The sequence below is a fragment of the Salminus brasiliensis genome, chromosome 5 (genome assembly GCF_030463535.1).
Source record: "Salminus brasiliensis chromosome 5, fSalBra1.hap2, whole genome shotgun sequence".
NCBI classification, from domain to species: domain Eukaryota; kingdom Metazoa; phylum Chordata; class Actinopteri; order Characiformes; family Bryconidae; genus Salminus; species Salminus brasiliensis.
In genome coordinates, this window is record NC_132882.1 from 16,410,023 (window position 1) to 16,435,455 (window position 25,433).

Here is a 25,433-nt window from a genome sequence, read left to right on the forward strand (position 1 = left end):
GAGAGGGGGAGACAGAGTGGCTGAGAGCACTGTCAATTTTATGTTAAGTAGTGTTGGTGCTGCCTCCCTGAAATGAGGTTTTGCAGGGTTGGATGTCTGTAGTAATTCTGAACTTTTGAATGATTGTTTTCTTCCTTCTGTCATTTGTTTCTCCAGTTCAGATGACTCGAACAAGAAGCCTGGCACTCCAGGCACACCTGGTTCTCATGATCTGGAGGCGGCGCTGCGACGGCTTTCTCTCCGCCGCGATAATTACCTAAGTGAGCGGCGCTTCTTCGAGGAGGAGAGAGAACGAAAGCTCAATGCTCTGGCCGAGGAGAAGAGCGAAGTGTATGAAGAGCGGGAGCAGGGCAGTGGCAGTGATGGAGGAGGCTCTCTGACACCCGCTGACAGCATCATGTCCTTGGGCACGCTGCACTCTGTCTATTCGGTCTACAGCAGCCGCTCCTACCTACCTGAGAAGCTGCAGATAGTCAAGCCTCTGGAAGGTGACCAAGCCAGAAGCAGGCCTCTAGCCCTGCTGTTTTTAGATTCCTTGTGGGCTCTCATTCACCACCACTCTGATGACTTCTCCACACCTCACTCCTTCTACTTCAGACACACACAGCCACGCTGTTGGTTTGAGATTTAGGCACACACATATAGCCATATATTACATATTACATATACATATTGAGCTACATATAATAAGCCCTTTTCGTAGACATTTCTCGTAGATTTCTGTTACAGAACTGTCTGGTAAACATGGAGCTAACCACTAAAGCACTTTATGGCTTTATTAAGGTTTTTTAGCATAGATAGCTAGTTTAGCGTGTATTTGAATATGTAAAGTTTTGGTGAGTGACTGAATAAGTGCTCTCTGTTCACACTTAAGGTTTATTTTATTATATAAATGCTACAAGTATAAACTATTTGCCACTGAAACAGTAGAGAAAATTGGTTTGGCTCTCTGTTGCCACCTGCTGGCAGTATATGCACATTTAGCTGAATAACAAAAAATAATCATACATCATTAAAATCATGCATAAATACCATGTACATGAGCTCCTTTTTTTAATTGATAAAAAAAATCTTAACCTAAGTTCTTCACGCTCTCAAATCTACAAACAGTGGTTCTTTTTGGAATCAGAAGTAGTCCTCTGTGGCATTGTTCAGAGAACCAGTTGTAGTTTGTAGAGTATATTGCTTGGGTGTTTTTTTAGAATACGTTCACACAGCAGGTAAAAGTGGCCCAATTTTTTTTTTGCTATATTTGACAAAAATGTGTGGTAGTGTGAACAACAAAACCACACTGAATTTCATTTCCGATCCCTTTTATATGTGCAATGGAAATCTGGTACATCTGGTGATTTAGTCTGAACAGCCAGATAGGAATTCATCCAACTGAAAATCAGAGGAGAGGGAAAATTGCACAACAGCAGTAAGGGTGGACCTCAGAGGTGGGATAGTGAGTATCTAGGCTGGTTTAATTGCTGTGTGAATTTTTTTTTACATTTTTAAATTATATACGTAAGCATGATTTTGCTCTCGGGTTGGTTAGGTCCAGTACGTTTTGTTTCTTTTCTTTTTTTTTTCCTCTTTCCCTGTTTATTTTTTTCTTCTGTACATGTTTAATCCTGCATTCTTCAATGTCACTTTTCAGTTTTAACCACCTTCTTTTTTTCTTTTCCTGTCACTCAAGTCTTCAATAAATTCTTCATTCATTTTCTTGCATCCCTCTTTTTCTTTCTCTTCCTTTCTTTCTTTCTGCTCAATGTCTGTTCCTAACCGTCAGAGCAATACATGCACAATAAAACCACTAGTGTGCTGATCCTAACTGTACAGAAAGATCTAACGTCTAATCTTTCTTAATCTAAACTCCAAAATATAATGTTGGGATGGACATCTTTTGGTCAAAAATATTTTTGTTCTTGGAACAAGAACGAGAAGCAGTTTTCTGTGGACTATACCAATTTTATTTCAGCCCTCCAGGCTGTCCCAGCTGACCTGAACTGACCTATCCATTAAACATTTAGTGATTTGGCTGGGTATACCACACAGACACCTCTAAAGGCAGCAGTGTATTTTAGAGTAGAGAGTTTTCTGCAGTCAGGTGCATTAATATCCAGAACAAGGGCAATACACAGTACTATAACTTCACAGTTATGAAGTGTGTGTATATATATATATGTGTGTGTGTGTGTGTGTGTGTGTGTGTGTGTGTGTGTGTATGTATGTGTATATATATATATATATATATATATATATATATATATATATATATATATATATATATATATATATATATATACAGCCATATTTAATTACTTTAATTTAATAATATTTTCAAGTGTATGCTAGTTTCTGAGCAAATGCTCAGTGTACAAAAATGTCAAACATCTTGTCAACAGTATTAACAACAAACTACCCACACCAAAAGTCTAGCAGGCATTCAGTTTACTATATATGTATATTTCTGTATATCCAATCAAACTCCCTTCATTCTACCTCGCACCCTAAGCATTGCCACACTTTAAAGTGCCATTTCTTGTTACAGGTAAGTGAAGATTTGAGTCATGTCTAATCTCTGCTATTTCTCTCTGCTCTCTCAGGCTCAGCCACCCTGCATGCATGGCAGCAGCTGGCCCAGCCCAACTTGGGTGGCATTTTGGACGCTCGGCCAGGCGTAGTGACCAAGGGGTTCAGGCCGCTACAGCTGGACCTGGAGGAGGTGTATCAGTTCGCAGATTTGGAAGAAGACGATCCAGCTGAGCATCAACGCTCTCACCCCACTCTCTCTACCTCAGGTCTGGGTTCTCTGCCCTGCTCGCCCATTACCAACCTCATTGGCCACGAGGAGCATGATGGGGCAGATCGAGGAGAGGTGGGGGTCTCTGGGACAGAGCTGGAGGTTCAGAAGGCCCCAGAGGACGAGGAGCGGACATCTGGTGAGGGAGCATCCTGACGCCGGCCTGGGGGCCATCATAAACCGTGCACTGCCCACACAGCCAAAGCCCCACAGGAGCGCTGGGGACGTTTGCCTGTTTGTCACACGTGTCATCCATCCTTACACAACTCCATGTCACATAGAGTACCTCATGCTGTGGCCTGGAACAGGCTGGCACACATCCACAGCACGCCCACCACTACCTCATCTCCACCTGATGCGTGCTGCCGTGGTCATTTTGAGTATAGTGACTTTTTTTTTTTTTCCCCTTCATTTACTTGTCTTTTTTTTCAGGCCGTCTCTGTCCAGTTGACTGATCTATGCACAGTCCACAGATGCATTCTATTGTAGCAACTGTCTATGTCGGGCAAGCTTTATAGAATGGTGACACAAATTCCTTTCATTCTAATGATTTAAGGTTGGAGTGCAGATGTGCTACACTGGATTAATGTCCAAGTGTTTGTCATCCTCCCTTGTAGTGAATACACATCTATACCAACCAAATACAGAGTTGTGCACAGGCACAGGTCTACTCCAGACCAACCCACATTTCTGGGCTTTTTCTGCCTGATGCTTTAGTGTAGCGGGCTGTGTCCCAAACCACACACTAGCACACTGCAGTGTTTCAGAACTAGACACCATTAAAATTGCATTCATTAGTGCAGTTGGCTCAGTAAAGTAAAAACGTGTGTGAGTTGCTGCCACAGTAATGTTACTTTTTTACAGCTTTAATGTACGTCATTATTATTTAATGTCCTCATTTATTTACATTATCAGAATCATATCATAATTTAATACTGTTATCAAAACTATGTGGTTTAATAAGCCAGGTCATGCAGGACCTACAGACACACCCGTCTCTACTTGCAGCCTTCTGTTGCACATGTCGTGCATTGAGTTGTGGAGCAGTGAAACTGTGTTTTTTGTAACGATGGCACTCCATCTAATGTTTTTGGGGTGAGGTAGAATTGTGATTTATACAACATGCTGACCTCACTAATGCTTTTATCACTGAATGCAATCAAGTCCTCACAGCAGTGCTAGTAGAAAACCTTCCCAGGACAGCACAGACAATTACTTCAACAAAAGCAGGAATTTTTTTTTTTTTTTTTTTTTTTTTTTAACAAATTAATGAGCAGGTGTCCCTATACTTTTCTCTATATACTGTATGCATCTAATCAAAACCTTGGCAGGTTTGAAACAAGCAGTTTTGTAGTCACTGATGATGACCATTTTAACTACTCAATCTGAATAGTCTTAATACTTTGTCAGAATAAATATTACTTCTCTAGAGCTATGCACTACCACTGTTTGACTGATTGCTGGTCTGTAAACCTTGCAGCAGTTGCTTCAAAAGAATGTCTTGTGGGCAGAGCATGGATCAGTCAGTTTGCTGTCCGGGCTCCATTCTTTGTGCTGTGCAATGAGAATATAGTCTAACACTGATGAATATAGAGGTCATCTGCATTGGCAGAGTATGTTTGAATTCTACTTCACTCAGGATAATGCTTTGTGGGCCTGATTTGTGGTCAATATGAGGAACAGTTGTTCTCAACATTGTACTGTGTATTCTAGATTTTGATGATAGAGTTTAGAAAGGTCATATTTCTCAATCTGTTAAGATTAGATACAGCTACCATAGACCATATTCTCATGTCTTGCACCTCTCAGATTCATATCTGATTCATTTGTCTTTTAGTCCTAAATTTCTCATTGCTCAGGGGAATCTTTGCACCTGTTTTTGCCCAATCATTCCAATCATCATTTACTCACAACTTCCTTCAGTGCTCTTCATATAACTGTTTTACTCTATGTAGATTGATAAAAGGTACAGTATCTCACCCTCATGCTAGATTTATAGATCACAAACTAGTGATGAGCTAGAGCACAGGATTTCAACTCTGGTACTGGGGTACCCCCCTTCTGCATGTGCTAGTGTTCTGCTGTGACACACCCATATCAGATTAGAAGGGACTTGTTTACTGTCTGATTAGTTGAGTCAAGTGCTAGAGAATGAAGTCAGTCAGTCTGTGTGTGGGCAAGAATGCATACACCCTCCCAACAAGTGAGCCTCGACACTTGACTAGGGTCCAGTAAGAGGTCATGGAGTGAAGTGTATGTTTGTGTGTGTGTGTGTATGTTACAGGCTCAAGTGTCAAGGGTTCTATTAAAAACTGAGTGTGATCTTGGTGTACTCACTCACATGACTGTGAGAGCAGTGAGGGCATCATGCAGGTCACATTTGCAACCAGATGCACCACACCAGCACTTGAACACATTCTCTCAAAGACTGGTGCCAGGCCTGTCAGCACTGCAGTGTGCACCCTGTAATAAACAGACGTGTGCATAGTGTCACTCTGACACACATACATACAAGCACTGCTCTTGTTTATGTAATTATTGTTTTTGAATGCCTTATCAATACGTGGCTGTCTAATAATGTAATCATCCTTCTTGCCTTTCATTCTGTCCTATTGTGTGCGTCTTTTTAAAATTGCATCAGGAAACTGGAAGCTACACCTTGAAGCAAAATCTTTTTTGAATCAAAATATTTATGAACATTTTTGAAGCATGCATAATAAAAGGTATTTTTAAGAGTATTTTAAGGGCATGTAACCGTGTGACCTCAGGCTTCCAGTTCCTACTGCAGTTTGAACTCTTCGATTCTCTGGTGTGTTTGGGTGTGTGAGCATGTTTTAATGTTGGTGTTTCTACTTGTTCTAATCTGTTCCTCTCCTCCCTTGCTGCCCCCAGTGCATTTCCCTGGAAAATGTATGTCTCACACTAACTCCACCTACACCTTCACTACCTGCCGGATACTCCACCCCTCAGATGAGCTGACCAGTGTCACACCCAGGTAAGTCTTGCACTACTTTTCTCTCACCACTAGAGGGCACAGAACACTCAGCTATCTTACTTACATATACCATACCAACACAGGTTCTCAACCCTGATCCTGCAAGTTAGTGTTCCAGTGCTCCTAGTCTTTCAGGGTTATGAACATGTGATCTTCACAGTGACTATGTATTTTTATAGCTTTTATCTGAATTGATAATTATTCTCGTGCTTTTTGTTGTCTTGTGTCTCCTTGGCTATGGCTAATCTTTATGGTTAACCAAGCCCCCTTCTACACCCCTAAATTCAACAACAAGATCAGTAAATGTAGGTGCTCAGTTTAAGCACAGAGAATTACTTGTCTGGTGTTTGGGTAGCCACACACAATATGATTGGCTCTCTGCAGATTATGTGATGAGGATGATGATGATGGGGAGGAGGAGGATAATGATGATGATGATGAGGAGGAGGAGGCACTGTACCATGTTGTTCTGAGGTCGAGCTTAGAGCAGGCTCTGTGAGCCACCCCCACTCAGGGTGAGAAGTGGTCACATGACCCCAGCATGATTGGTTACAGGCGTGTGCGCATGCCTTTCTAACCAAACCTGTACCTCCCTAACATTCTAACTGTCCTGGAGAAGGAGTCTCCAACCTAACACTGAGGTCTTTGAGCAAACAGAAGGTTAACATCTATGAGTGCCAGTATACTTACAGTATTCTGACTAATCGCAAATGTGTTTGAAGTTGTAAGCAGTGTTGTAGAGTCTGCAGGGTATAGAAGAATGATGCATGTGTGTGTGTGTGTGTGTGTGTGTGAGAGAGAGAGAGAGAGAAAGTGTTCTGTGTTATTTAATAATCACTGGAAGCGTGTGTCCATTTAAAAAATGTGTTTTTGTGTGAGGAACATGAAGCCAGGTTACATGTTATGTACACAGGATTACAGAATTTGGATTTGTGTTTTATAAGCATCATGGAGACCGAGGTCAAGTTAAAATCCTGGGAGCTGCCCCTTCTGCAGTCAAAGGGGTGTTAATATTTTAGTAACTGTGGTAAGGTCACTGTAACACAGCCTCAAATGGCATATTGCCATTGTAGCAGAATAGAACATGGTAAAATGCATGTTGAAATAGTGTTTTTTATATGGTTTAATGAGGTTAAAAGAATAGTTTGAAGAAAAATCTAATTAACATGATTCATCACTTACCCCAGATGCAGTCTATCAGCCAAGACATGTGTTTTGCGCTTGATTCTTTAGTTTAGAACAGGAGGGTCTAGTCTTACAATGCTAACTAACAATTGCTAACTGGGCTTAGGCTGTCACCAATTTCATCTCCTCACCATTTCCAAATATGTCTCTTAACCAGCTCGCAGTGCATTCAGAATGCATCCAGATCCTCATTTGTTTCATGCAGACAAACTGTTGTAGTTAAGAACATAGTATGACCTACTCCAGTCATACATTTCAGTGATCAGAACCACTTTTACCTTACGCACATTTTTTACTACAAACCAGTACGTTTCACAGATGTTTACTACATGTTTAGGTAGATTTTCAATCGAGATTTGAGGCAGATTAGTGAAAAGTTTAGTTAGCAATATTAGCCTAGAAGTTGATTGACTGCATCTATTTTTTTAAGGCTATTTATTTAAGGCTGCATTTACGTTACTAGCCCTACTGTTCAGTTCAGATTTCTTTTTGCTTAGCTCCAATCTCAGACATCATGGTGGACATTTGTGTGGCTAAGCGGTCTATAAGTAGTTAATGTGAACACACCTGTGCTCTAAAGCGACTTGAAAGCTCACGTTCAAATCTGTAATGTCCCACATGCATCACAAACATCAAAGTAAAGCTAAATCCCAAATAGCTTCCTGCTTTCTAATACAGGAGTACATGGATTCTACCCAACAGTCCAGTAGAAATCTCTGCACATGGACTAAATCCCATGTGGCTCTCTGTAATAGTTCCATGAACACCACAATGATTTTTAATAACTTGGTGCATAATGCAGAGTTCAGTCATGTGTAAATTGTACAGGGCTGTCATGAATTGACTACATCAGTAATTGAGCGTTCAAACAGGTACTAATAGGCAAAATAGTAGCGTGCTATGCTGAGCCAAAGATTCCAAACTGTGTCGAAGTCACAGTGAAAACTCAAATAATAAAATATTTTATTTAATCAAAAAGTGTTAAGTAATTAACAGAGAATTTTTCATGCCTTTTAAACATCTCCATCTACTTTATAATAACAAACATTTTTCTTTTCAGCCTGATGTCTGCAGCTCCCTCGTTGGTGTCCTGTGTTATGTCCAGCAGTAGCATGCGCTCCACTCCGGTCTCCACCCCTTGCACTCCGCGCCGCCTCAGCCTGGCCGAAAGCTTCACCAACTTGCGTGACCACACCAAGACCACCAGCACCTCTCTCGGACTGGTGCGCCTCCTGCAGGAGCGAGGCATCTCTGCGGCTGTCTACAACCCTCACAGTTGGGACCGGGCCCAGACCGCATCTGTCCCAGAGTCCACGTCCTGCTCTGCCTCAGGTACAGCCAGCCCCTTTACTCAGGGCCCAGAAACACTGCCCTCCACCCCTCCTAATTCCCCCATCAAATCCAAACCCACCAGCCCAGTGCTGCCTCTGGACTTCAGCCCTTCTGACCCGCCCTACGAGAACTTTCTGGCCTCGCGGCCGGCCAGTTCCATCCTGAAGGAGATGCGGGGGGCAAAGGCCCACTCGGACTCGCAGTGCCAGACTGAAGTAAGCGTGCAGAACCTCCGCCTGGTAGACAAGGTGAAGCGTTTCAGCCTAGGCCCAAGGGCCGTGACCCCAGGACCTGTGCTGGGACTGGGCGGACCACCTTTCGGGACTCATCCTGGGGTTACCAGCCCTATAGGAGGACTGCCACTGCCAGGGATGCGAAGAAACCGAAGTTACCCAGTTATGGTAGGGGCCAGCATGGCAATGAAGGGTCCAGGGCCTCCAACAGATGATTTACTCTTGGCCCCTAAACCTTCCAGAAAAACTAGCCTCAATGAGGAGTGAATGTTGCCTTTCTTTCTCTCGTTCTCCATTACTCTCTGTTGCAGCCCCTCCGTGTCTGTACTATATACATGCTTCAAGTACATTACTCCTACGACAGATCGACTGTGCCTGTAAGAGATTTGTATAGATTATTTTGTATAGCAGCTGTGACTGTATTACCATTGTTTTTTGTTTTGTTGTCTGTCACATGTAATGGTACAGTTCATCCAGCGTGTCCAATCTGTGCCCTTGCCCTTTATTTCATGGTTTCTTGAGAGCGGTTTATTGAAAATCCATATTTACATTTTTTTCTCTTATGCCAAGCCAAGACCAGAATGGTTTTAGAAGTTTCTTGAGTTTTGCGCTATAGCTGTGAGGCTCATGTTGCTTAAGAAAAGTCTATCACCCACAACGAAAGTAGCAAATCTCAGACGCTGATCAGCTACACTTTTAACATCAAGGGTTCTATAGAAGACTGAAAACCTGATCCTTTGACTCAGTGATGATGATTAATAACCTTTTTGATGCTAAATTAAGCCATTTTAAAAGGTTCTATATAGAACCACCTACAAAAGACCATCACTGGAAAGAGCCCTTTACCCACTCAAGCAAACTAAAGGGTTTTTTGAGATGCCATAGGGTTTTTTTATAGAACCATTCACTGTTAAGAACCCTTTTTTTAAGAGTGTATGTTTAAAGCAAAGAGAAAATTGTGTAAATGTAATTTTTCAGTGAATTGTTTATTTAATTCTGTTCCGGGGTCCCCCTACCTTCACAATTCCATCTGATGCAGCTCGTCAATTGATGATGAAGACACCTGAGCTGCTTCAGGTGTGCTGAAATGTGCAGGACAGTGGATTCCCAGTAACGAGAGCAAGAAACCCTGTGCTGTTGTATAAAAAGTTTTTTGCACTTGAGGGCTGCAAGAAAATGTAGCATATTTTCGAAGAGAGAACCTTAATTGCCCATGCCCTGGTTAAAAGCCCACTGTAAGCACTTTTTGATTTTGAATAACTGTACTATTAGACCATATCTGTGTATTCCAATGTGCAACTAATCTGGTCTTCCTGAGCCCAGAGCACTGTGTGCTTCGAGTCTGGTTGTCTTTTTCAGTGCAGTTGACTGAGGCACCCTCAACACGTCTATGCTATTGCAAAATTTAACAATGAAAGGCAGTGGAGCTGTGCTAATGCCAAGTTATCTCAGTTAGTTTGTAATGCCCAAATGAATACCCCTGAAAATATTTGAGTAGACCACCCCCATATCCTTTATTCTATGTTGACAGCATATGCAATTCTTGAGTGCTAATAAGGTGTAATATAGTGCTTATTACAATGTAATAAACATGTATATGGCCCTTAATAGAGGGTTTTATTACAAAATTTGTACTAACTAGCACAAGCAATGTCACTCGCTGTACTGTAAGACCTCCCTCAGTCCAAAGTTATGAAAAATAGCGGTAATGAATTTTGAGAATGAGAGGATTATTTGACTGATGTGTGGATGAACGTAGCGGTGGTTTAACCTCACTGAATATGACTGACTGACTGATTTCTTGTGCTTTGTTGATAGACCAATGTTATTTATAAGTGTATGCGTGCATATGTGTGTAAAGTAAATGCAGTTGAATAAGTAATCCATGCAAACTAGGTATGAAATACATGAGTAAAGGAGAGTCCATCAAAATCCATCATGTTTTCAAGGCAGTGTCCAATTCTCCCAACACAAGCAACAGAACTGCAGAGACTTTTAAAACCTCTGGCTCATTTTATGCATATTTAAACATTGTAAAGTGTAAAGTATTTTTGGTGAGAGATTATTTTGAACTCTCTGAAGACTGAACTGTAAGCTTTAAATGAATTATGGTAACTGAGTTAGTGGTATGAATATCTACGAATATCATGGTGCCTGATGTTAATGATCCATTATTTAATCCTATACTGACTTCCGTTTTGTTGAGTTTGCCTGCCTCAGTATACACTGGAGTTAGCACTGCAGCTATGGGTTTGGGTTGACTCTACCGAAAGCGTTTTAACCGAGCTGGAAATGCCGTTATCGGTTATAATATCTGAAGGGTATTTGATAGCAAATGATGTTGTCCAGAAAGCACATGGAGCCATAACTGTGTTCTGAAAGATGCCTGTATTTAGAATCCTCTGTTTGTTTGTTTTTGTTTTTGTCACAGCAAAAGAGGATTGTCTGTTGAAGTTGTGTGTGTGCACTTAATCATGACTTGAACATGTTCTTCTTGAATGTATTGCAGAACCACAGAGGTGTCCTACATGACTGTATGTTCATTTCATTTATGGTTTTTATTTCCTCAGATCACAAAAGGGACGTTTTGCCACCTGTACACTGTAAATGGTAAATATGCGAAAACTTTTTATACAAAAAGACAAAAATATGTCAACAAAAATTGGAACTTGTGGCAAGAGCTAAGTCAAAAAAACTAAGTGGACTTATGCATTCAGGAACTTCAGATGCTCCTACTGGCAGAAAATACATCAATAAACCAGTTGATTCAAACATGGTCACCTTCTTTTTCCTTCAAATGAATCAATGAAAGAGCCCTTTGAGCTTCAAGTACAGCTCGGCTCGACCTGCCATCCCTCAAAATCCACGGAAGACAAGCATCCATGCTTTTTTCTGTCCTGCACCAAAGTGGTGGAACGAGCTTCCCCTGGGTGTCCGAACGGCTGAATCACTCACTTCAAACCCAGACTGAAGACCCACCTCTTCCTAAAATAAAAAACTGTGAATAGCAGAATTCACCCTATTGACTTGTGTTCAGTAGTGTCTAAACTTTGAGGCATCTTTGAATTTTTAGTCTATTCTAGATTATTTTCCAAAAAAACAGCTTCTGAAAAAAAACAAAAAGCAAAAAAATAATTAAAACAAATGTAGTATACAACATTTAATGTTACTAGGCTTGATAAACCTCAAACTCTTTATATGAATATGGATATTAAAATCTTAGTTCCAGTTGGTTTAGTTTCAGATTCACAATTGTGTCACAATTTCGTACCACAAGAGGGTGCATTTTAACAAGCCCCATCCCTTGTACTATCTTTTCAGAAAAAAAAATCTTTATTACAGAGGCCAAAAAATTCAATCAAAGTGCAATAAACAAATGAGTAAAGTCACATACTAACGGTCCCTGCTTCTACAACTCTAACAGCTTTACATGATATACAAGCACAATGTAGTTCAACGACAAGGTCAACTGTAAACAGTCTATAAATGATACCCCCCCCCCCACTCTGAAATGATGGTGCTTCATCCAGTACTTTTGGGATGATGTTAGGCTTGTGGTCATACAACATCTTGACCTCACTAATGCTGTTGCCGCTGAATGCAATCAAATTGGACAGTAGAGACAGTTACTCCAACAAAAGCAGGATATTCTTTTTCATATTTCCTTGATTTTAAAGCATGTGTTCCAATACTTTTGTCCATATAGCGCATAACCTCCCAAAATGAAAGATGGGACACCTTGAGGCAGTGTACTTTTTCCGGTAGAGCATAAAAGAACCAGTCTCAGACGCCTCCGCCTCCCCCTCACACACACACACATACATATCCTAGTAAAGGGCAGTGACTGCTTAATGACCCTAACATGAATTAATAAAGAGAACACCGGTCAATTAAGAAGACAAAAATACACCAGTAAGGGAAGTCATTCCTGCTCTTTGTGTGGTGCTAAAGGTCTTAGTGCTGTTCCTTAGCCTTGTCCCTGATTTCCTGTTAAGTGAGTGGTGAGAATCAGCTATTCACACATTGCCACTGTGCTGTTATTCTGTGTTCTTTAAGCGAAGAGAGTTTGTGTGGACAGGCAGGCAGTTGTAGCCCATTGCTTATGGTGACGAGATGTCCTCCCCTGGGAGGTCCTCTTTTTAGGATCTAAAAGTGTGTCCTGCTGGGCTTTGACGTCAGGGCTTGGTTCTGCATTGTGTGTACGTATTGTGTGTACGTATTTATACAGTATTAAACCTCTCTGTGCATCCTGGCCTTCGCTCCACCACTTATAAGTACAAAATACCCCTGTGGTTTTTAAGGCTGTTTATTAGTGTAAACGAGTAAATGTTTATGTAGTAAAGTTCATTAACATGGTTGTGCAGGTGTTTAGGGTGTTTAATTCACTCCCAGCCTCACGCAAACACCATGGTCCTATATCTTAGGCCTACTTGATGACCCCCACTCTCTCCCCTCATTACTGCCTAGTGATGCTGCATTGGCTACAGTGACTGACTTCACATGTATCAGAGGAGGCATATGCTTGTCCTTACCCTCCAAGTGAGTGGGTGGGTTAGTTTGCTCAGCTAAATTGTGGAGAAAATTGGGTAAAAAAGAAAGAAAGAAACATTGAGAGAAACCAAGACACTACATGGAAACCCCTCCTCCTCTAGTTGACCTGGGAAAGCAACTGCAACAGTAACACGTGAGTGATGAGTAAATAAAGGACAAGATGATATACAGTGGTTAAGGCTGTCAATCGAATCAGGGAGGTGAAAGGGGCATCCAGATGAAGCTTTTATCACTACAGGAGAGGGTTTGAGGAACATGCAGGTGGCTCTAGGGTGCTCAAACTGCTGCAGATTACTTAGATTATTTTTCCAGCCTTATTTATCTCTCCTCTGGTGGGATGGATAGATTTGGGGAATACTGAAGATGGTATGGTGGAAGGAATAGCTTTGGATTTGATTTAGTTTAGTTTTTCTTCCATAATCAACTCTCCGCTCTTTCATAACTGCTCATTTTCTGCTGTCGCTGTAGCAGTGCGTAAAACCGTTCACTGGGTTTCGATGTCGCAGTTTCAAGAGCAGCTTAGATAAACAACCTGTTGTGGTGCAAAATGAGAATAAATAATAATAATAATAAACACTGAACTTCTAATAACAGCGTATTATAATGTGTGACAGACAAAGAACATTTCTTAAGCTTATAAGTCAAAACATCATTTTTTGTACCATGCTGTGTGTGTGTGTGTGTGTGTGTGTGTGTGTGTGTATGTGTGTGTGTGTGTGTGTGTGTGTGTGTGTGTGTGAGAGAGAGAGAGAGAGAGAGAGAGAGAGAGAGAGAGTCAGTGTGGGTGTGCATGAGCTGGCCTGTGTTTATGGGATCACTTTTTATTGTCTGACAGAAAGAAACGGCTCTCATTGAGGCACACCTGTGGCATAATGGTGCTTTTTGTTCACTATAAACCATTGCTCTCTCATTTGCCAACCTACAATCCATCCATTATGTGCTAACTCGAGTGGTTTACACAAAAGACAGCGCAGGCTCCCTCTCTTCCCCTCTGTCCCCCCCCCCCCCCCCCCTCTCTCTCTCTCTCTTTCTCTCTCTGTTTCTGTCTTTCTCAGTTTATATCTCTCCTGCTCCCTCTCTGTCTCTCTCTATGTTTCTATCTTTCCCTCTCTCTCCCTCTCTCTCTGTCTCTGTCTCTCCCCCTTTTGTCTCTGTCTCTCCCCCTTTGTCTCTGTGTTTCTATCTCTCCCTCTCTATGTTTCTATCTCTTCCTCTCTGTCTCTCCTTGTGTTTCTATTTTTCCCTCTTCATCCCTCTCCCTCTCTGTCTCTCTCTGTTTCTATCTCTCCCTCTCTGTCTCTCTGTGTTTCTATCTCCCCCTCTCTGTTTCTATATCTCCCTCTCTGTTTCTATATTTCCCTCTCTGTTTCTATATTCTCCCTCTCTGTTTCTATATCTCCCTCTCTGTCTCTCTCTCTGTTTCTATATCTCCCTCTCTGTTTCTATATTTCCCTCTCTGTTTCTATATTCTCCCTCTCTGTTTCTATATCTCCCTCTCTGTCTCTCTCTCTGTTTCTATATCTCCCTCTCTGTTTCTATATTTCCCTCTCTGTTTCTATATTCTCCCTCTCTGTTTCTATATCTCCCTCTCTGTCTCTCTCTCTGTTTCTATATCTCCCTCTCTGTTTCTATCTCTCCCTCTCTGTTTCTATTTCTCCCTCTCTGTCTCTCTCTCTGTTTCTATCTCTCCCTCTCTGTTTCTGTCTCTCCCTCTCTGTCTCTCTATGTGTTTCTATCTCTCCCTCTCTGTCTCTCTCTGTGTTTCTATCTCTCCCTCTCTGTCTCTCTCTACGTGTTTCTATCTCTCCCTCTCTGTCTCTCTCTACGTGTTTCTATCTCTCCCTCTCTGTCTCTCTCTCTGTTTCTATCTCTCCCTCTCTGTTTCTGTCTCTCCCTCTCTGTCTCTCTATGTGTTTCTATCTCTCCCTCTCTGTTTCTATTTCTCCCTCTCTGTCTCTCTCTCTGTTTCTATCTCTCCCTCTCTGTTTCTGTCTCTCCCTCTCTGTCTCTCTATGTGTTTCTATCTCTCCCTCTCTGTCTCTCTCTGTGTTTCTATCTCTCCCTCTCTGTCTCTCTCTACGTGTTTCTATCTCTCCCTCTCTGTCTCTCTCTACGTGTTTCTATCTCTCCCTCTCTGTCTCTCTCTCTGTTTCTATCTCTCCCTCTCTGTTTCTGTCTCTCCCTCTCTGTCTCTCTATGTGTTTCTATCTCTCCCTCTCTGTCTCTCTCTGTGTTTCTATCTCTCCCTCTCTGTCTCTCTGTGTTTCTATCTCTCCCTCTCTGTCTTTCTCTACGTGTTTCTATCTCTCCCTCTCTGTCTCTCTACGTGTTTCTATCTCTCCCTCTCTGTCTCTCTCTCTGTTTCTGTCTCTCCCTCTCTGTCTCTCTACATGTTTCTATCTCTCCCTCTCTGTCTCTCTCTGTGTTTCTATCTCTCCCTCTCTGTTTCTGTCTCTCCCTCTCTGTCTCTCTTTCTGTTTCTGTCTCTCCCTCTCTGTCTCTCTACGTGTTTCTATCTCTCCCTCTCTGTCTCTCTCTGTGTTTCTGTCTCTCCCTCTCTGTCTCTCTATGTGTTTCTATCTCTCCCTCTCTGTCTCTCTATGTGTTTCTATCTCTCCCTCTCTGTCTCTCTCTGTGTTTCTATCTCTCCCTCTCTGTCTCTCTACGTGTTTCTATCTCTCCCTCTCTGTCTCTCTCTCTGTTTCTGTCTCTCCCTCTCTGTCTCTCTCTGTGTTTCTGTCTCTCCCTCTCTGTCTCTCTCTCTGTTTCTGTCTCTCCCTCTCTGTCTCTCTCTGTGTTTCTATCTTTCCCTCTCCCTCCCTCTCTCTGTCTCTCTCTCTCTCTGTTTCTATCTCTCCTTCTCCCTCTATCTCTCTATATGTCTCTCTCTGTTTATCTCTCCTGCTCTGTCCCTGTCTCTCTGTCTCTGTTTCTATCTCTCCCCCACTGTCTCTCTGTTTCTGTCTCTCTATATGTCTCTCTCTGTTTATATCTCTCCTGCTCTGTCTCTCCCTCTCTGTCCCTGTTTCTATCTCTCCCTCTCTGTCTCTCTGTTTCTGTCTCTCCCTCTCTGTCTCTCTGTTTCTATCTCCCCCTCTCTGTCTCTCTGTTTCTATCTCTCCCTCTCTGTTTCTGTCTCTCCCTCTTCCTCTCTGTCTGTCTCTCTGTTTCTATCTCTCCCCCTCTCTCTGTCTGTCTCGTCCTCTCTGTCTGTCTCTGTTTCTATCTCTTCCTCTCTGTCTCTGTCTCTCTGTGTTTCTATCTGTCCTTCTCTATCTGTCCCTCTCTCTTCCCCCTCTCTCTCCCTCTCTCCCAGTTTCTGTCTCTCCCTCTCTGTTTCTCTTTCATGCTCTCTGCTTCGTTTCGCTCTCTGTCTTTTCTGTTTCTCTATCTCTTTTGCACTCTGCATCTTTGTCTCTCTCTTCCCATTTGTTTTCCTTTTTTCCTTTTGCTGTTTCTTTCTCCATTCTCTCTCTCTCTCTCTCTCTCTCTCTCTCTCTTTCTCTCTCTCTCTCTCTCTCTCTCTCTCTCTCTCTCTCCCTATTGCTCTGTCTGCTTTCCTCTCACTTTCTGTCTGTCTAACTCTTCCCTCTGTCTCTCTCTCTCTCCATTTTCTATCTTTCTCTCTCTCTGTCTGTCTCTTTCTTTTCTGTTTCTCTGCCCCCCCCCCTTTTTTTTTTCTCTCTAGTTCTGTTTTTTTCTCTTCCTCTCTCTCCCCCTTTCTACCTTCATGCTCTGGTACTGCACGAGTAAAAGCAAGTCTTTTATTGTCTGTACACTGATCTGTCCCTGAGGCTGTTAGTAGAGAAACAGGAGCAAAGACGGCTGCTTACACTCACACTAGCACTGCTGCTTCAGGGGGTCAATAAGAGAATGTGTTCATAATAAGGCCATTAACTGTAAGCGCTCTCCCTGAGCACTGAACAAATGGCTGATCTGGGCCCCAGTGCTTTCTGTGGGAAGGGCTGGGCTAATTTGTGCCAGTTGCTCCGTTATCGTTTTTCCACGCCATTCTGTGGTGCATTGCTTCAGATGTTATTATTAAAGCCACAATCAAGAATTCCTGAGTGTCTGTCATTCTCTGTGAAGCAGTAAAAGAAAGCTAGTAAGGCTTTGGCTTTGAGTACCCATGCTAACGCTAACTAATCTGATCAGTGTTTCCATGGCATCCCATCTGCTTTTGAATAAAGGCCCGGTTTCTCACTGCCCCCACCTACTGTTTTGTCTAATTCATTATGTTTGGATTGTGATTCATTTTTGAATGAATGTAATGGCATCAGGCCCATCATCCCGGTACGGGATACTGTCCAATACAAACAATAACAACCTCATCTCATTTCAACAAATTTCACAGGGGCTGAACTCTGGGTGAATGAGTTAAGGCAATGATTTATTCCCAAACATATTTTTTTTTAACATTATTTTGAACGAGAGGACAAAATCATATGTACACAAATATAAGAAAATAAATAAAACAGACCACATTCCCAGTCATTTTTTTTTCTTTTCTGCAAAAAATGTGGGTGTATGTTCAATGTGTATGAGTTAAACATATATTTTCATATATTGCATCTTCATTGTACAAACTAATTTACATCAGAAGTATGGTGGAGAAAGAGCTCTCCGACAATGACTTGATTTTTGGCAGGGAGAAAGACTAAGATGGCTCTCTCTGTACAGATACGTTGGTTGGTTGGTTGATTGGTCGAATGATTGGAGATGGACGGTTTGATTGGATATTATGAAGAGTATTCATACTCCTCTGCACTCCGCCGCCCAAAATCCATCCAGCCCAGGTAATCTCTGTCCTTTATTCTGTGGTTGACGTTTGCTGACCTGCTGGCGGGGCTCCTGCGATATGAACCTGAGAGACAGGGGGAAGTCCTTGAGTTACAGATTACAGGACAAAAACACACTAAGAGTGTTGGTATTTAAAGCGATAAAATAGATGTAGATTTAAAGGTATAGAATGAAGACAGCTGTAAAATTAAGAAAGGTGGTAATATTTAGGGAGAAAATTATTATTATTTTATTATTTTATTTAAAAACATCTATGGGGGAAATATTTGGCTTAGGTGTGCATTAGAATGCTTTAATTTTGCTGTAGAACTAAAGAGCTTAATGTTAAAATGAAACATAATGTACATACAACAGTTAATTGTAATATTTGGAGACAAATACTGGCTATAGAATGTCTTAATGTTATTTATAAAGAAATATATTGGCTATGGAACATCTAAATGTTCTTTATAGAGAAATATAATGGCTACAGGATCTCAAAGTGTAATTTCAATGAAAAGTATAACAGCTACACTAAGCATCTAAGCAAAGTGTAGACAGAATGGCAGGGTAAGCTTGCAGGTGCATGAGAGATTCGCATGGCTTGTCAATCGCTTTTACTAATCCAGTGTCTTTAGTATTTCAGAAGACCCTATCAAGATTCTGCTTCTGAATGCGACAGCAGATGAACGCTCAAAGAGGGCATGTCTTACCTTTTCTGGAAATGAGTGTGGCCAGGAGTTCATTCAGCCTGCGGGTAGGGTCCTCTTCCATGTCCTTCTCCTGTACCTTAGACAGCAAAGCGATCTGACCACTAAGTGGCGCTGCACGGGTGTGTCGCGTGTGTTCGGCTACAGCTCCCTCCAACTGCCCCTCATCCAGTGAGTGTGTAGGGAGAGCAAGGCACCCGCTGCTGTAGAGAGCCGCCAGCAGCACACACGCACAGATTCCAGCGTTCATGTCTAAAGAGGACATACACACACACACACATATGCACATACAGAGGTCATTAATAGTCAAATGGTTGTACAATTGAGACTAAATGCATTTAATAAAGAATATAGAACATTAATAAGTAATTAATTAATTGTTAATGTTTGTGGGATGGTGATTTGGCAGAAATGTCACTCAGAAGAGAGACAAAATAATTAAGTCAATTTTACGGTTGTAACAACTGGATGCACTCAATAGACATAACAAGCAGAGTCATTTTCTTTAACATCAATACAAAGGCATGAAATATTAATTAAGTGGATTGATTGATCTGCTCTCTAATGTAAGCTGTGTGAGAGCTATTCCAACTATATACTCAGTGTCTGGCTTGCCTTTCACAATCCTATTAGATATTGTTATTTTCTGACAGATGTTTACATTTATATTATATTACAGTGTTTGCACCCATCATATGATCATATGATTGACTGCTCTATGTTTACTGTGAGAGTCTAGTCTGGTCCAATATCCATGAAAACCATGTGTGTCTTTGCCAGTGCAGTTACACAGCATTACAGGACAACAAGTTTTTAGAGAGACAAACATAAAAAAAAACATAAATGTGTAAATAAATGACAAGCACATCACAACACATGCAAGAGCACTTGAGCAGTACCGTCTGAAGAAGTGTGTACATATGTTTTAACAAATACAATAACATATTCAATATATTCCATTATCTAACTGATATTAGGTTAAATTGCAATAATAAATTACAATAATCCAGCCATCTCTTTTAAATGACACATTACTGAATTACGGAATATACAAATTCATTTCCTTTAACATAAACTGACTGAAGTCAAAAAGAAAAAAGGAAAAAAAGAAGAAGAAAAAAGCAGTACCTTGAGCTGAGAGTGAGGCTGATGGCAGAGAAGAGCAGGATGGCAGAGAGGAGAGAGAGTCAGAACACACGCTGTGCTGAACCAGAGCTGATCAGAAACTTCTGCACACAGTGCAGTGGCCGCCCTTAAATACCCCTCTGGAGTGGGCTGGCTCTGTGTGGCCTGCGTAGCAGCAGCCCCACTACTGCCTTGCCTGTGTATATGCATGTATGCGTGTGTTTGCGCAAGGCTGACGCAGAACAGAGTACTCTGTTTTCACAGGATACACTCTATGACATTGTCACTCAAGGGAATAGGGGCCCTGTTCTGAACACACACACTTCACAGGACCTCCATCTTAACTGCTTCTACACCAGCTCTCACTTTTGGGATATTTTTGTCTGAATGTGGGTGGGTGGGTGAGTGGATGGATGGATGGATAGATGGATGGGTGAATGGATGGGTGAGAGGGGGGGATGGATGGGTGAGAGGGGGGATGGATGGGTGAGTGGATGGGTGAGTGGATGTGTGGATGGGTGAGTGGATGGGTGAGTAGATGAACGGATGGGTGAGTGGATGGATGAGTGGATGGATGGATAGACAGCCATACAGATATGAAATAAGAATAAAAGCCATAAATGACATAATAAATGATTTTCATAATAAATAAAAAGATTTCAGACCATGCTTGAGAGTTACTGTGGTAAAATGTGCTAACCCCCCTAAATTCCCAGACTTGTTACATACTAAGACTTTATTCAGTAACACTTAAGCAATTACATCTCTCATTCTATTGGCATTGCTTTTCTTTGGAGGTTACATAAGCACAAATGAACACCTGAAGAGCTGAAATCTTTAATTAGAAGGATTGTCTGGATATCCAATATCAGACCATGTTTGACAGTCACTGTGGTAAAAGTGTGCTTAACTCCTTAAATCCCCAGGCTTGTTACAGCCTCATACTTATGATTCAGTAACAGTGAAACAACTGAAACAATGCTAACTGACATCACTCCAGTTTTCCGGCTCCATCACCGTGATGGTAGCTTTATAATCTTCTAGTTAATGCTTGACAACAGAAATTGTAAAGCAACGCTCAGTTATTCTTTACTTACAGAAGTAAGGAATGGAAACCAGCTGGCACAGAAGGAGTAACAGCTGTAAATCTTTCAGTAACACACTGTGAAACAAATATCTGAGTTATGCAGTTATGAGAATGAAGAATCAAAGAGTGGGTCCACAAGAAGACCTTTAGAGTATAATAGAGTAATAACTCCATCATGTCCCGAGGCTGTGGGATATGTGTTGCAATAATTAGCAACAACCACTCACAGAACCGAGCAAAAGGAAATACTTGATTCTGTTAGTGCCAGTAGGAGGCACTCATTTGTGTATGCTGTGGAGGAAACCGCAGGATGAGGAAAGAGACAGAGAGATGAGGAGAGGGAGAGCGAGAGAGAGAGTAGTGTTATTGAAAGGAAGGTCAGTGGGGAGTGGAGCGGATAAAGAGATTCCATAGTCTTCTTTTATATCTCATTACATTCTGTACATTCTCTCCTGTGCTTTGAGGAGACCAATAGTGTTCCATCTGCAGAGAACAGGATTTTACACACTCTGAGGTTCTGAGGTGATTACAGCTCCTGTGGACCAGCTTTCACACGCGCCGGGCTGGGCCCAAAGCTCCTGCTATCACATTCTGATTGGTCGAGCAGCCCCTAGGGAATTTCCAAGTCAGCTGGGTTGGGAAAGCTCTGTTCAGTGAGTGGTATGGCCTTCATCAATGTTTTGTTGTTATAATATACAAATATGTGCTTGTGTGACTTTTATAGAAGTGAGCGTTTTATAGAAGTGTGCAAGATGAAATTCCTGTTCCTTTAAGCCCTAAAAAGGGCCCCATTTATCGCTGTCATCACTAAATAACTTACAAAATAATCAATATAGAGCCTTGTAAAATAAGTTGAGCACTTAAATCCCAACATAGAGAACCTAGAGAAAATATGTTATTATTTATGCCACACTGTCAAAAGTATGAAATACTTATCAGCGTAAAAGTTGTCAGGATTTTCTTCTGTTACAAATGATATACACAGTATATCCAGTCAATGTAGGACATGCCATATGATGGTGATGATGATGATGGTGCTCTGTCCAATATTGTTGGGGATAGTTGCAGATGTGGGGTGATGATCATCCAACATCCTGACCTCACTAACACTCTTGCTGTGTGTGCTCTTGCATTGCTAATTGCAATCAAATCCTTCCAGCAATGCTTCAAAATCTAGCAGAAAGCCATTCCTGGACAGTAGAGACAGTTACTACTGAATTTCAGGAGGAAACATAGAATGAACATGCTTCTTGTTCTTTATAAGGACACCATTATGGCTTAATTGGGCAGAATTGTTTTTAAAAAGTCACATTAAGGATCACTTACATGTTAAGATCTGAAGGAAAGACACAACAATGTTGCAGCCCGAAGTTATAAAAATAAAGCCATTAAACGTAAGCACTGTTGGATCAATAATCAGGAAGCTGGAAGCTGGAGGATGTGAGAGAAGCCACACATAGAAGAACAAAGAGTTCAGAGACTGAAAATGAAGTAATGCACAATAAGTGGGACAAAGATTGAAGGCTGCAGCCTAGGTAGGACACAACCTGCTAGCACTAAACTTATAACTCTTCTGTTGCACCACATATGAAAAATGTGATAAATGTATTTTTATACATTTGAAATACATTTCAGACATTAAATGATCTATGATTGCAGCAGGAAGCTGTTCTTCCCCATAGAAAAGTAGAGCGTTCCTTCTGATTCGTTGTACTGTCCTTTCTGGCTCACTGTAGCTCTCTCTCATTAAGCAGGTGAAGGTGGTTAATTGGTGGCAGCATCTTTGTAATAATACTGCTGGCAGCCACTAGGAGTAGAGATTGACTGCTCTTGCATTTCCCTTTTGGTCAAGTGTTTTTAGCCATGGTAAAGGGAGGTTTTTATTTGATATTAGATGAGCCGTTTGCCTAATCTAACTGTATTTTTGCAGTGCTTCTAGTGTTGGCTGTTTGGTGATTGCTTTACTCCATTGTGTAGGGCTTTCTTGTGTTTTTAACCTGTGTGTTCCCTCTCTTTTTTATACCTGTAGTATGATTGTAATGAGTTTAAAGAGAACATGGGCACTAAAGGGGCACTAAGATATCAGAGGTACCAGTATCTTTTGTTCTCTTTTGCAGGTAGCCACCTTGCCCTGACTGATGCTAGAAGGGGAAACTTGGGAGACTTGACCTCTTATTGATTTTTATAAAGGCTCATTTATATTTTTAAAGGTAAAGGTGCACGTATTTGTCACTGTACAGTGTACAGCAAAATGTGTCCTCCGCATTTAACACACACTCACACACACACATGTGTTAGGGGCAGTGAGTACACACACACACACACACACACACACACACACACACACACACCCAGAGTGGTGGGCAGCCAACTCCAGCGCCCGGGGAGCAGAGAGGGTAAAGGGCCTTGCTCAAGGGCCCAACAGTGGCAGCTTGCCGAGTCCGGGAATCGAACCCACAACCCTGTTATCGACAGCCCGGAGCTCTAACCGCTGAGCCACCACTGCCCCACGCTTAATGTTACCAATAAACTTTAATATTGGTTTGGGAAATGATTAAAGCTGAAGCTTTTTACTGTTTAAATAATGTAGCTTCTCTCCTCCTTATTTAAGCACCTAAAAGAATTGGGGTTACTCAGTGTTTGGTGGGGTGGGAGTTTGCCCTCTCCTCCCCTTTTTCTTAAATAATATTGCACTGCTCCTGAAGGATTGTGGGTGACCGAGGGTCTTAGGAGGTACATCATATGTGTCCTATAGTAGAAACACCACATACTTTTAGACTAATACATACAAACATAAATATAGGAATCAGAATGTGGTGCTTTCAGCAAAATGAATAAATAAGATGGTTAGAAGATCACAGATTTGGTTCCTGACTTTTATGTGAACTTCAGACACTGTAAATTCCACCAGTAAATTGGATTAGATAAACTAGGCTGTAAATACTAGAGCTAACACACACACACACAACCACAATGTATGCTTTGCTCAGATGAACAGCTTTTCGTATAATTTTCACAAATACATCACGCTTTTGCACAGTCCAAAAGTTTGTAGACACCTATTCTTCCACTGTTTATCAATAAGGAGTGTATTGCTGTATTGCTGCGAAGACCTGACTGCATTTAGCCACAAGATGATTAATTGTGGATCACAGATGCCTTTCCAGCTCATCCCAAATGTATTTCCATCCAGGTCTCATCTATTGGAATTAAAATTGTTCAGTAAACAGTTACGAGACAGTAAATCTGACTTTTTACACATACTATTCAAGATTAGCATTTATGATGATTATTCACATTCAATAAATTCATACATGAATTACCAACTGAAAGACAAAAACTGCTTTCGGTCCAGAATAAAACAATGGCCACACTGTGTTTCATGTTGTCATGCGGTCTAGTACAAGAGCTTGCTCTTCATAATGGATTTCCTTTCTCTTTGAAACAAACCCGCTGGCTCACCCACACCTCTCCAAGATGAGTGTGCAAACCTGCACTCATGTTTGAGTGCCCCCACTCTTCACAAATGAAGCTAACAATGATCGCTGTTTATGCCAAATATGTGCTATGCCAGACGTCAACAAAAACAGCATAACAGTGGCCATTGTAATAGAACGTTTCCATTCATTTCCAATGTAGCGGTTTTGTACGACAATTTAAATAAAAGTAGCTGGTGATCAGATCAAGGATGTCATTAACAGCATTTGGAAAACCCTTATGTGAACTGTGAAGATATGGCCTATTTTCTGTGGAACAACATTATTTCACTAAAAGACAACAGTTACTAAGTCAGATATTACACAATTAACATAATGATCATAACACTGCTCATCCTACTATCAAAAGGATCTAATTCTCACTGCTGTGATGTGTCATTTATTATGTAACACTTATCAGACCAAAGGTCCTAACAAAAAAACAGATAAAGCCATGAGTCAACTAAACTAAAAATACATACAGTGCTACATTTGTGTCAGCTAACAGAGCTTTATATAAATAATGGTAGCCAGAATAATAGGAGCAAGTGGCCCACCATTTGAGCAAACACCTTTTCAAGTACTAGGGTGATGTCTTACCAGTTTTTAAACCTTATATCAATACAAAATATTAATATTAATTAATATTAATATTAATTAACAGAATTCTGACCCACAGCTAAAAAAACAGGTACATAATGTCTCAGAAAAGAAAACCGATTAAAATCTCCATTTCAATTAGAGCTAGGAAAGCAGGCAGCCAGTCAGTCAACCTCAGTGGCAGAACCAATCAAAATCTCCAATTCAGTCAATTGGGTGGAACATTACTGTAGCAAAATGTGTGTGCAGTTTTATTTAATCATTTATTTCTAGTTTTACTCCATTTTCTACCCAAATTGAAAGGCCAATTACCCAATCCGTGTTTACTAGCAATGCCCCCAACACTAGGAGGATGAAGACTCACTCACATCTCCTCCGACACATGCCTCTTTTTCGAGCTGCTGCTGGTGTAGCATCACTAGGTAGCCAGCCAGCTCAGAGGAAAGCATGGCTTCCCAGCTCCGATACAACAGCTAACCAAAGTCTGTGCTGACCAACATCACACGAGGAGTGATGTGGAGAGGAAGTGCCATCTATTCACCCCTGAGAGAACAAGGTCAGCTATTAACTGC

At 41.4% G+C, this 25,433-nt stretch overlaps 2 protein-coding genes across 5 annotated transcripts in view; one reads left to right on the forward strand and one right to left on the reverse strand.

Annotated features, from left to right (window-relative positions):
• Positions 1-11,305, forward strand: part of trak1a (trafficking protein, kinesin binding 1a) — a 43,399-nt gene extending 32,094 nt beyond the window's left edge. For all 4 annotated transcript variants that reach the window (XM_072679662.1, XM_072679659.1, XM_072679661.1 and 1 more), the window contains 4 exons: positions 157-488; positions 2,592-2,927; positions 5,681-5,783; positions 8,029-11,305. In XM_072679662.1, the coding sequence (XP_072535763.1) occupies positions 157-488; positions 2,592-2,927; positions 5,681-5,783; positions 8,029-8,800 (1,543 nt within the window). In that variant the 3' untranslated portion in view covers positions 8,801-11,305. The remainder of the gene's footprint in view (positions 1-156; positions 489-2,591; positions 2,928-5,680; positions 5,784-8,028) is intronic.
• Positions 11,306-17,457: 6,152 nt separating this feature from the next.
• On the reverse strand, positions 17,458-19,784 carry ccka (cholecystokinin a). The gene is made up of 3 exons (XM_072678784.1): positions 19,702-19,784; positions 18,577-18,825; positions 17,458-17,948 (listed from the first exon to the last, which is right to left on the reverse strand). Exons 2-3 carry the CDS (start codon positions 18,821-18,823, stop codon positions 17,824-17,826), a joined length of 372 nt encoding a protein of 123 aa, XP_072534885.1. The 5' UTR covers positions 18,824-18,825; positions 19,702-19,784; the 3' UTR covers positions 17,458-17,823.
• Positions 19,785-25,433: the final 5,649 nt, after the last annotated feature.